Source organism: Panthera uncia (genome assembly GCF_023721935.1).
Source record: "Panthera uncia isolate 11264 chromosome D3 unlocalized genomic scaffold, Puncia_PCG_1.0 HiC_scaffold_8, whole genome shotgun sequence".
NCBI classification, from domain to species: Eukaryota; Metazoa; Chordata; class Mammalia; order Carnivora; family Felidae; genus Panthera; species Panthera uncia.
This window is the reverse complement of record NW_026057586.1, coordinates 69,845,165-69,857,234: the sequence shown is the minus strand read 5'-3', so window position 1 is coordinate 69,857,234 and position 12,070 is coordinate 69,845,165. Positions and strand designations below refer to the sequence as shown.

At 53.2% G+C, this 12,070-nt stretch overlaps 1 protein-coding gene across 1 annotated transcript; it reads left to right on the top strand.

Moving 5' to 3' along the window:
* The first annotated feature begins 8,250 nt into the window (after positions 1-8,250).
* GAL3ST1 (galactose-3-O-sulfotransferase 1) lies at positions 8,251-11,947 on the top strand. Its single transcript, XM_049618997.1, has 3 exons — positions 8,251-8,395; positions 9,574-9,713; positions 10,511-11,947. Exons 2-3 carry the CDS (start codon positions 9,583-9,585, stop codon positions 11,652-11,654), a joined length of 1,275 nt encoding a protein of 424 aa, XP_049474954.1. The 5' UTR covers positions 8,251-8,395; positions 9,574-9,582; the 3' UTR covers positions 11,655-11,947.
* The last annotated feature ends 123 nt before the right edge of the window (positions 11,948-12,070 follow it).

The following is a 12,070-nucleotide window of genomic DNA, read 5'->3' as shown; positions in this document are numbered from 1 at the left end:
CACCCATCTCAGATCTCCTGTTAGATTATCTTCTGTGAACAAATTACCACAGATGGTATTGCTGGGTCTGAGATTGGACACTTTTAGAACTGTAATAAGTTGCTGTCAAACCTGCAGTCCGAGCACCGTAGGGAGTTTTTTTGCTCCACTTTTGAAGTGTCCTCCCCATGAGATTCCCTTCCAGCTACAAGAAACAACCCTAGGACACCCTCACCCGTTCAGCTTCTCTGCCAGAGCCCTGTTGCTATGCACACTGAACAAACAGCATTGATGACCAACAGTCAGGGAATGGTTCATGGGGAGCAGTGTTCCACAGAATGTTCTACAGGGAGTGGCTCTAGAGGCAACCTTTATCTTTATCTCCTTGGGGGGCTCTTCCCCTCCCTGCTCTCTTAAGCTCAGGGCTCTTCACCTTCCTCACCCTTTCTTTGATGATCCCATCTGCCCCTCAGACCTCAGTCCCCACCTCTGTGCCCATGACCCCCAACCTCTTTCTCCTGAGGTCTCCCTCTTATGCTCCAGGCAAGGGATCCTATTGCTCTTTGCACATTCTACAAACATCCCCCACACACCCCAGACTTAACTGGTCCTAAATGGAAACTGAAAATTGAAACACAACTCCAATAGTAAACATACGGCTCTCTTATCTGCCCCCCACTCAGGGACTAGCTCCACCCCCAGCCAGCCGGTCACCCAGCAGGAGTTCTTCCCTCCCCTCTTCCACACCCTATCACTCACCAAATGTTGTCTATTCCATGGCCTACAGATGGTTCCAGTTCATTCCCAGTGCTTTCCTTGGTCCAGGTCATTTCACACCTGGACAGCTATAACAACCACTGTCAAGGTCTGCTGGCTTCTCCCAGTCCTTCCCCACCTCTACTGTTTGTTTTCCATCCAGCAGCCTGATGGGAATCCCATCTCCTCACTCCTCTGCTGAAGACCTTCCCAGGGTTCCCCATTGCCCACAGGATCCAGCCCAGATTCCTTAGCATGCCTCCCAAAGTCTTGCATCTCCTGCCTGCCCCTGCCCCCTTTCTGGCTGTGCCTCCAGTCTCCCCTGTACACCCAACCTCTGACATACACACATACTGGACAGGCCAGCCAAGCTGAACATTTGTTAGTTTCTCAAGTCCCCTGGGTCTTTGCCAATCCAGGCAATCCTGCCTCCTGGCTCATTCTAGGGTAACAAGTGCATTAATTAATGCTAGCTGCTGTAACAGACAAGCCCCAAGTTCCAAAAGGCTTGACACACTGGAAGTTTAGTTGTCATTTTGAAATGGGTGTTAGGACTGGGTGTTGTATGGAAACCAATTTGACAATAAATTTCATATATTAAAAAAAAAAGAAAGAAAGAAATGGGTGTTAGGAGAGTGGTCAAGCGAATACCAGGCTCTCCCATTCATAGCCCTGCCCACTTCCAGATCCTTAAAGACCACCTCATTCATCCAGCCTATGGGAAAGGAGACCACAGAGAAGGCCTCCCCACTTAACATCAACAGTTATTATTCTGCTTACATTCCATTGGCCAGAATTCTGTCACATAAGGACACTGAACTGCAAGGGAGGATGGGAGATGTAGTTTGGCCATGTACTCCAGGAGAAAAGGGAACTAACTGCCTTTAAATTGGAAAACATGCAGCAGCTTCTGCTACCAGGGCCCTGTAAGCCCAGGAAGCTTCCCTGACCATGCTTTTCCTGCTCCCCAGGCTGGATCAGGTGTTTGTGTTCCAGCAAGGCCCACCAATGTGTCCTCCATCACAACCTGCAGCTGTCTGCCCCTCTCACCCCCAGGAATGTGAGCCCGGAGCTCTGGCACAGGACAACATGAACCCCAGCACTGGGCATGGTGCAGGTGCTCCCTAAGTATCTGTGGAACAGATCAATTTAAAACTCATTGTGGTCATGAAAAAGATATCCACAATCTATTGATATGTGGGAGGGGCCTGGGGAGCAAGTTAAAAACAAAATGTGCTTCCCTGAAGAGACCCTTCTGTCATCTGTATGGGTTAATATAGACAGAAAAAACACGGGGAGGCTTGTGCTAAAGTTTTAAGGACAGTGGCCTCCTTTAAATGGTCTTCTTTACATTTTTCTGTAATTGTCTGATTTTTTTTTCAGTGAGCATGCACTGCTTTTATGATTAAAATAAATTTTGCCAGGGTTTAGGGGTTGAGCTGGCCAGAGATGGTGTCACTATCAATATTCTGGCAGGGCTGGAAGCATAGGTTCTGCTATCTGTGCTTCCTACTCTAGAAAGCTTTCCTTCATGAGGCTCTTCTTTACTGGCCTTCCCACCCCACCCATGACCTCACCTTTGGTTCAGGAGCCTGAGCTCCACTCCCACCTGCCTGAGGTCCTTAACCTTGTGTGTCATATCTGGTCCTTGAGACTCAGCTCCCTCCTCTATAAACTAGAGGTGGTAACAGGGCCTTCCAGTGGCAAGGATTAGGGGTGTGTGTGATGCATGGGAAGTCCCGGGCACCAGACTGTGTTTGGTCAAAAGTCCACACTCATAAACCACCTCTCTGCTGTTTGATGCCTGCTCTGCCCTGACTCACGCCCATACATTTATCTGTCTTCAGACTAGCTTGGTCCAGGACAGATAAAACGACTCTACTCCATGCCCTGGACCAATCCAGCACTCACAGATATAAGGACTCTGAACCTTCCCAGTGGCTGTTTAAACTCTGGTATTTCATGGGTACTTGAGGGTTGCTCCCAGGCTGTGTGGGGCTCTGGGGGAAAGAGCAAAATGTCAGAGCAGTGTCAGATGCCTGCTGTTCCCTGGGAGGAGCTGGCAGCCGCTCAACTTATGACAGTGCTCAGTGTGGGATACATGATTGTCACAATAATGGTCACTATTAGCTGAGAGTGACACCTTGGTTCCTAGAGCCCCCCATGCCTGAAGGAAGGGTGTGAGGTGCTTTTCTGGGCATCCTCTGTTCATGGGCAAGGCTGAATCCAGACCTGAAGACAGACCTGAACCCAGCTAAGAGCGAGGCGTAAAAGATTTCAGTGCCTGGGCTGAGCCTGAGGGCCACTGGGGTTTGGGACTAGGGCCCCTAGAACTGCCTCTTCCTGTCAAGACCTTGGGAAGTATTGGCAACTGCAGTCAGGACAGGCATGATCCATACTGCCTCTTTGATGAAGGACTTGGAGCTCAGAGAGGTAAAATCTCATCAGATACCTCCTCCCAGAGCTGGTCAGGTTTTCCGCCTCCAGGAGGCCTCCCAGGCTGGGTTACTTGCTCTCTGGGCTCCCAGAGATTTTAGACAAACCTTGGTCTCTGGTTGTGTCTTAGAATCTTGAAGCCTTGGAGTTTGGCAAGTCTGCATTTGGACTCTGGCTCTGACTGCCCCCTGCTAACTGTGTGACCGTGGACAGATGAGTTCACCTCTCTGAGCCTTGGTTTCTTCACCTTGTGAGTGGGCTAATCCTGGTGCTTCCTGCCTAGGGCAGGCATGCAACTTAAATGAGGTGCAGCTTGAGGAGCAATTAACCTCCCTGCCCCACTTGCCTCCCTGTCCCTCCCATGGCCTTTGAGCCTGTCCCAGACTCTCTGCAGGGCTCTGCGGCTGCTTGTGTCCTTTATCCAAGGACACCTGAGACCTTGCTGAGCCCTTGGATGAAGGAGCTGCCTGGCTGCTGAGGTCTAGAGACAGTCAGGGACCACCCAGAGGGTGCTCCTGGCAGAGGGCCAAAGCAGCACCTGCAAGGTATAGACACATGCCACCTGCTATCCCCAGGGAGGGAGCTCATGAATATTCACACCCGCTGGAGCGTGAGGGAGCCAGCCAGAATACTGCTGGGTGTCATTGGAGCGTTCCTGTTTCCCAGTGACCACAGAGGCAGCCTGAGAGTCAGACGTGGCTCATAAAGGGAGAGGAAAGGGGCAACCAGCTACGGCCCGAGGTGAGTGTGTCTTCCTCCACTCCTGCATTTAGGTCCCTGGGAGAGCAGGACACCTGGAACCAAGGCCTGCCAGTAGTGATGCTATAGGACAGAAGGTTTACCATCCTGGGCTCGGTTTCCCTATGTGCACACTGTGAGGATGAGTCCTGTTTCTCCTTCATTCTCTAGAGGATGCTGGTCCAACCAAACAGGAGGATTGCTGGGCCTGGCCTGGAGCCAGCTGTCAGCACAGATGGAAGGTGATGTGGCTAGGGTAACCAAGAAGGACCGGAATAGATGGGGTGGACTAGGGAGGGGGTGCCATCTACCCTGAGCGCCTGGAACTGTCACGACCATAGGCAGAGGAAGAGAGACCCAGGTTCTAGTTCTGTCTCTGCTATGGCTGTGCTATGTGACCTTGAGGGTGGCCCTGTCCTCTCTGAGCCTTAGCCTCTCTGCCGTCTGTCTTCCAGATTGGAAGCTGTGAGGCTTGGGCCACACTGAAATTGTGCCTGGTACCCCATGGCCTTGGACCTGGGGCTTTTAGCTGACTGCAAGCCTCCATCACGGGCCAGTGAGCACACACCTTGAAGCAGCTGTGACTGGGACCTGGGAGGGTAATAATAATGATGATAATAATAATAATAATAATAATGGTGGCAGCTCCTGCACAGGGAGTGTCTGCTCTGTGCCAGCCCTGTGCTGGGCACTTTCCTTGTGGGATGCTTTCTGCAGAGCACCCTGTGATGGAGAGTTGGTGGCATCATTTTGGAGGAGAAACTGAGACCCAGAGAGGGACACAGCCTTGCCTAGGGCACACAGAAAGGAAGCAGCACAACTGGGTTTCAAATCCAGGACTCTGGCCCCAAGGTGCTGGCTCCAGGTGCCTCTCATATGTGTGACTCACACATGTGGCTCTCACACTTGTATTAGCCCTGGCCACGCTCTGCTCTGAAGGTCAGGGGGGTCATTCATCAAACATTTACCAGGTGCCAGGCTCCAAGAGCTCAGGGATGAGTTAGCTTCAGGCTTGCATGTGGCTGGGCACAGAGGAGATCTCTCCTCCCATAAGCCTGGGACTGCGAACCAGGACTGGGCCCTGGTCAATAGTGATAATAATAATTAATATGGATTGATCTCCATTTGCGTGCATGCATTCTCTCATTCAAATCTCAGTCTCATGACTATTTCCTTTCTGCCAGGCTCCTGGCTGCCAGCCAGCCCCTCTCTGGGCCTCGGTCTACCCAGGGGCTCTGCCTGCGATTACCAAGGGCCCTGTTTGCCCCTAACTTGCTGTTGTGTGTCCATTGTACATGTGAGGAGACTGAGACTCTTGAGAGGGTGAGCGACATGCCTAAGTTCACAGAGGCCAGGCAGGAAGGAAACCACTAGCCTTGAATGCTCCAGGCTGACACAGTAGGGACCAGCCACCAAGGCCCCCCATCTCTCCACTCTTCATCCTAGCTGCTCTAGCCCAGCCCACAGAGGCCAGAACCTGCTGTGCTGCTGAGAGAGAACCCCATTAGCCACACTGTGGCCTCCTGCAGTGGATCTTCTGGCTGCACACACACTTCCTGCAGGCTTGGGACCAGGCCTGGGACGTGCCAGGCAGAGGCTGTCATGGACAGAGCTGGAACCTACATATTGGAGGCCGACAGACTTGGGCTTCAATCCCAGCCCTGCCCCCTGCTTTACCTGGGCAAGTCACATCACCTCCTGGAGCCCCAGTTTCCCCATCTGCAAAATGGGGGTGACAGTGGGGTCTGCCTGGCAGGATAGCTGAGCAGAACCCATGAGATGCTCTAGAGAAACCCCTGTCCAGGGCCTGCCTCATAGCAGGGGCTCAAAAGTGAAACCTGAGGGCCGGCATGGTTTGAGGAAGCCCAAGTGGTGGAGTGAAGTAGTGACGCCGTGATGGGAGGGTTGGGGGCGCTGTCCTGGGCAAGTCTAGGCAGAGCCTGATTGGTGGTTTTGGGAAGCTGGTCTGCCCCCTACTGCTGGGCCTCCACCCCAGAGCCTGTGCCTTCAGCTTCCAGATTTCTGGAAAGTGCCCTGGTGAGTGACGCTGCTGGGACAACGGTGGGCCCTTGGGATCTAGGGAGGGCAAGAATTTTACCCTTCCCTGTTTTAAAGTCAGAGAACCTGAGGCCTAGGGCCTCATTCAGGGTTTGGGCCCGAGTCTGAGGCTCTGGCCTGGCCCAAGGTTCTGCCCTGTTTCCCCCTAACCACCTCCTCGCTGGGCCCCCAGGGAGCGGGAGGCCAAATGCGGCACTTGATTCATGGGGCCAGTTTGTGCTTGGTGGGGGACAGGGAAAGGGGGGAGGAGACGGCGGGGGGCTAGCAGCCACTCCTTGTTCAGGAGAGCCCACCCTGACAGACCAGGAGCAGGTCCCCAGGAGCTCAGGAGGGAAACAGCTAATACTCTTTGAGAGAGACCTATGTGCTAATTGCTTTGCCTACTCCCATCTCTGGAAGAGCCAGTGAGGGGGTCTATCAGCTTCCCAATTTCAGAGGTGAGAAACTGAGGCTCTCAGTGTTCCTGTGATTGAAACACAGGCCTGGGGCTTCCAGAGCCTGAGGTCAGCACCTCCCCCTCCATGACCATACTGTCTAGTCACCTTACCCCACCTGGCAAGCTTTATGACCTATTATTTAAACATATTAAATATATTTTATTGCCTTTTTATTAAAAAATCCATATTCCCTTTTGGGGCATCTGGGTGGCTCAGTCGGTTAAGCGTCTGACTCTTGATTTCGGGTCAGGTCATTGTCTCATGGTTTGTGGAGTCAACCTCCACCCCCCAACCACTGGTTGCCTGCTTGGGATTCTCTCCTTTTCTGCCCCTCCCCTGCACATGTGTGCTCTCCCTCTCAAAATAAACTTAAAAAAATACATAACTGCTTTTTAAAAAAGTAATTGTTACAGAAACGCATAATATTGAAAAATATTCCATTATGTACCCCTTTCCAAGCTATGTAGAGGATACTACGGCTCAAATTTAGAATACTTCCCTCCAGTTGTTTCTGGGCCTGCATGTATATTTACCTATATATGCATATGGATGTGGGGGCATAAAGTTCTGGAACTTTCTTTTTTCACATTAATAGATCATGTGCTTTTTTTTTTCTAGGATTAAAAAAAAAATTTATTTATTTTGAGAAAGAGAGAGAGAGAATCCCAAGCAGGCCCTGTGCTGTCAGTGCAGAGCCCAACTTGGGGCTCAATCTCACGTGAGATCGTGACCTGAGCTGAGATCACGAGTCGGTCACTTAACTGACTGAGCCACCCAGGCGCCCCAGATCATGATGTTTTTTGAGTCAGTCCACTTAGCTCTGCCTTGTTTTGTTATTTGGTACAGATGACTCCATCTGGGAAAAGGCCTTGGTTTGTGTAACAGTCCCCCCCTGCCCCAATGGACACAGATTGTTTCTAGTTTTTCAAATTTCTGACTAAGCTTCTATGAGCACCGTTACATGTGTGACTTTGTCCAAGTGTTTCTGTAGAATAGTTGGAATTTGGAAAGCTTATACCTTCCTCCTTTGATAGAATAAACGGCTTCTGGAAACATTCTCCCCCATTCTCATTTACTCCTGACCTGTCCACCTTGCCCACCTAAGAGTGAACAGGGATATGTCATTGTCATGAGGGAAGCCAAATTCCCTCTCGCATAGTTTCTTCCTCTGCAACTTGTTTCTTCATGTCCTTTCCGGTGACGAGAAATTTCTAGATAAGCAGAAGACTCAGGGATGGGTGCTGGCTGGTGGGGTTGGCCTGGAGTGCTCCTTCTCTAAGAAACATTTATGGGTGCCTTGGGTAACTTTCCCAGAGGGGAGTGTGGGGTCCTCCTCCAGGCTGGTTATTTAGCCTCTGCCCCAGGGATGGTGGGAACGTGCCATGCGTGTGGTCACGGGGCAGCATGCATGACTTCTTGTGGCCTCAGGGGCCCAAGGCCCCCATGCAGCTTGTGTCAGAACAGGAGTGGAAAGTTTCGTGCCCTGGTCTTATAGCTAAAGGGAGGTAGGAAGGCATCCTGAGCCCTAGTTCTCTCCTGGACTCCCATCCCTCAGCATGAACTACCTCCATTACAGTTCATGCCTCATTCCTCTGCTATTAGGGTTGCCACAATTAGACTAAAACTAGACTGAAAACTTTCCCCAAGCCCGCCCCCCCCAAAAAAAAAACCAGGACACCAAACTAAATTTAATTTTCAGATAGACATTGAATAATTTTTATTATGTCCTGTATAATATTAAAATTAAATTTTATTCATTGTTTATCTGAAATTCAGGATTACCTGGGCAAACCTGCCTGCTGGAAATTAGAGAAGAGGTAGGCATGTGGGCAGAGGCTGTGCTGTGTGACTTGAACCCTCTCCTTCCTCGCTCTGAGCCTCAGTTTCTCCATCTGCCTGCCCTACAGACGCAGGGACATAGGGGCCAGCGAAAGGAGTGGAAGAGCCTCAACCCTTCACCAGGCAGCTGGGAAGGGTGGCACGGGGAACAGGTGGGACTGGTTAGGTCCTTTGAAAGGTGAGACATCCAGGCCCTGGGAGGTCCCTGGCCCCAGGCCTGGGGGGACAGGGCATTGGGAGAGGGTCTTCTTCTCCATCTTAGAAAATGATTTCATTATGAAGCACAAAAATGTACAAGAAATACACTGGTGAACACCCAGGTATCCACCGTACCCTTCAGCTTAAAAATTAAAACCAAGGGGCACCTTGGTGGCTCAGTCAGTTAAGCATCCGACTTCAGCTCAGGTCATGATCTTGCAGTTCACGAGTTCAAGTCCCGCATCAGGTGAGCTCGAGCCCTGCTTCAGGCTCCTCACTGACAATGTGGAGCCTGTGTGGGATTCTCTCTCTCGGCCCCTTGCTTACTCTCACCCTCTCTCTCCCCCCAAAAAATGAAAATTAATTAATCAATTAAAATATTTATTTTATTAAAAATTTGTAATGTTTATTTAATTTTGAGAGAGAGAGACAGAGCAGGAGTGGGGGAGGGGCAGAGAGAGAGAGGGAGACACAGAATCCGAAGCAGGCTCCAGGCTCTGAGCTGTCAGCACAGAGCCCGATGTGGGGCTCGAACCCACAAACTGGGAGAACATGACTTGAGCTGAAGTCTGCCGCTTAACCAACTGAGCCACCCAGGCACCCATCAATTAAAAAAATTTTTTTTTATTAAAAATTTTTTTTTAACGTTTATTTTTGAGACAGAGAGAGACAGAGCATGAACAGGGGAGGGGCAGAGAGAGAGGGAGACACAGAATCGGAAGCAGGCTCCAGGCTCTGAGCTGTCTGCACAGAGCCCGACGCAGGGCTCGAACTCACGGACCACGAGATCGTGACCTGAGCTGAAGTTGGACGCTGGACCGACTGAGCCACCCAGGCACCCCTAAAAAAATTTTTAAAACCAAACCAGACAGTAGAACCTTCTCCCTTCTCCCTGTCCCATTGCCGGGTCTCTGTCTGCGTTGGCTTTGCCCACTGTCTGTCTGCAACCCTGTTTCTCCCTCTCCATGTGTTTGTCACTCTGTCTCTGTATAGACCTTGCTGGGGGCCACAGAGCTGGCAGAGGCCAGTCCCAATGTCAAAGGTTGCCCCTCAACCCAGCCAGGCCTGGGGTAGCAGTGGAGGCTCCCTGGGGCCGGCCTCCTAATGCTTGCCCTGTTCTCTGCTCCCTCAGTTGTCTGAGATGCCGCTGCCGCAGAAGAAGCGCTGGGTGTCCATGGCCAAGGGGCTGGTGCTAGGAGCACTCTTCACTAGCTTCCTGCTGCTGCTGTACTCCTATGCTGTCCCCCCGCTGCATGCTGGCCTGGCCTCCACGTGAGTGGCCCTCCTGGAGGGCCAAGGGGCGGGAGGGTTGGGGTGAGGGGGCACCCTGTACCCTGCACCATGCTGTGCTGGGCAGAAGTTGTACTGAGGGCAGAGCTTGCTGTGTAATCCTGGGCCTCAGTGTCCTCATCTGTGAAGTGGGCATAATAGAGCCTGCCTCGTGGATCATGTGAAGAAAATAACACTGTCTGTGTACAGGGCTGGGATTATCATCTGAAGTTGCAATGGGGCTGGGAGGCGGGGGTGACTTGTCCAAGAGAACTCACTGGCACAGGGCCGAGATTCAGACTGCGGTCTGTCTGCCTCCAAGCCTGGCTCCTAGCCATGAGGCTCTCCCACCTCCTCGTGGGGCTGCTCAGCCCAGGCCTGGCATGGCTTGTGCTCTTAGTTGGTGGTATTAAGTTGAACTAGAGGAAATTACCAATTATTGACTTTCCGGTCAAAAACTGACCTACAAAATATGTGGTTCAACCTAATCCTAGTTCATGATAAACGTAGGATGTGGTGGCCATGGATGAGACAAGAACCAGCAAGCTTGACCTCACACCAACACTGCAAATGGAGCCTGTTATTTTCCCCATTTCATAGATAAGGAAAGTGAGGCCCAAGAGACCACACCACCTGCCCACGCATCACAGCCTGGACACAGGCCTGTCTGGTCCCCTGGCCTGCCTCTCCTGCTATCACCATCCTCAACAACCCTGATCTTTAGATACCAGTGGGCAGGGGGTGCTGAGTCCTGAGGGCCCCAGCAGACCCTGAGGCTCTCCCCACCATTTCATCCACAGCAGGACCCCAGAGGGCGCAGCACCCTGCTCCCCGGTCCCGGGTGAGCCAGAGGTGCCCACCCTCGCCAACGGCTCTGCAGGAGGGTGCCAGCCTCGGCGCGACATCGTGTTCATGAAGACGCACAAGACGGCCAGCAGCACGCTGCTCAACATCCTGTTCCGCTTTGGCCAGAAGCACGGACTCAAGTTCGCCTTCCCCAACGGCCGCAACGACTTCGACTACCCGGCTTTCTTCGCCCGCAGCCTGGTGCAGGACTACCGGCCCGGGGCCTGCTTCAACATCATCTGCAACCACATGCGCTTCCACTACGACGAGGTCCGGGGCCTGGTGCCCCCCAACGCCACCTTCATCACCGTGCTCCGCGACCCAGCCCGCCTCTTCGAGTCCTCCTTCCACTACTTCGGCTCAGTGGTGCCCTTCACGTGGAAGCTCTCGGGCCACGACAAGCTGGCCGAGTTCCTGCAGGACCCAGACCGCTACTATGACCCCAACGGCTACAACGCCCACTACCTCCGCAACCTGCTCTTCTTCGACCTGGGCTACGACAGTGGCCTGGACCCGGGCAACCCACAGGTGCAGGAGCACATCCTGGAGGTGGAGCGCCGCTTCCACCTGGTGCTCCTGCAGGAGTACTTCGACGAGTCCCTGGTGCTGCTCAAGGACCTGCTGTGCTGGGAGCTGGAGGACGTGCTCTACTTCAAGCTCAATGCCCGCCGTGCCTCAGCCGTGCCGCACCTCTCCGGGGAGCTGTACCAGCGCGCCACGGCCTGGAATGTGCTGGACGCCCGCCTCTACCGCCACTTCAACGCCAGCTTCTGGCGCAAGGTGGAGGCATTCGGGAGGGAGCGCATGGCCCGCGAGGTGGCCGCCCTGCGGCGCGCCAACGAGCGCATGCGGCACATCTGTATCGACGGGGGCCGAGCCGTGGATGCCGCCGCCATCCAGGACTCGGCCATGCAACCCTGGCAGCCGCTGGGCGCCAAGTCCATCCTGGGCTACAACCTCAAGAAGAGCATCGGGCAGCGGCACGCGGAGCTTTGCCGTCGCATGCTCACGCCTGAGATCCAGTACCTGATGGACCTCGGTGTCAACCTGTGGGTCACTAAGCTCTGGAAGCTCATCCGGGACTTTCTCAAGTGGTGACATCTGGCCCACCGGCAGCCCCCTCTGCCCGCTGCATCGCTGAGGAGGGGCCGGGCAGGGGCCTGCTGGCCTCCCCTGTGCCCTCCTGGTGCCACCCCGGCTCTGGGGGTAAGGTGGGGCTGCTGCAGGGCCGCAGCCAGCCAGGACTGGGCCCAGGCACACAGGGCCTGAGATCAGTATTTGACTAGTTATAGCTTTTTTAAAAGTTAAATCTCCTCCCCTCCAAAAACGAATGTTCTGTTTCCTGCCTCCTCTTAAAGGGGAGACTTGAGAAGTAAAAGAATTTGATGTTGTGTTTTTTGTTAATCAGCCTCAGTGGTGCTGACTGATGGGGCCCTGGGTGGGAGGTGACTGAGGATGGGGGGACCCGCAAGAGAGCATGGCGGGTACCTGAGAGTGTCTGTGGGACAGAGCCC

What these genes read in the sequence shown, in the direction of transcription:
- GAL3ST1 (XM_049618997.1), top strand. Translation starts at nt 9,583, where the DNA reads ATGCCGCTGCCGCAGAAGAAGCGCTGGGTGTCCATGGCCAAGGGGCTG. An exon ending in CATGCTGGCCTGGCCTCCAC is followed by an intron (nt 9,714 to 10,510) that starts GTGAGTGGCCCT and finishes TTTCATCCACAG; the next exon opens with CAGGACCCCAGAGGGCGCAG.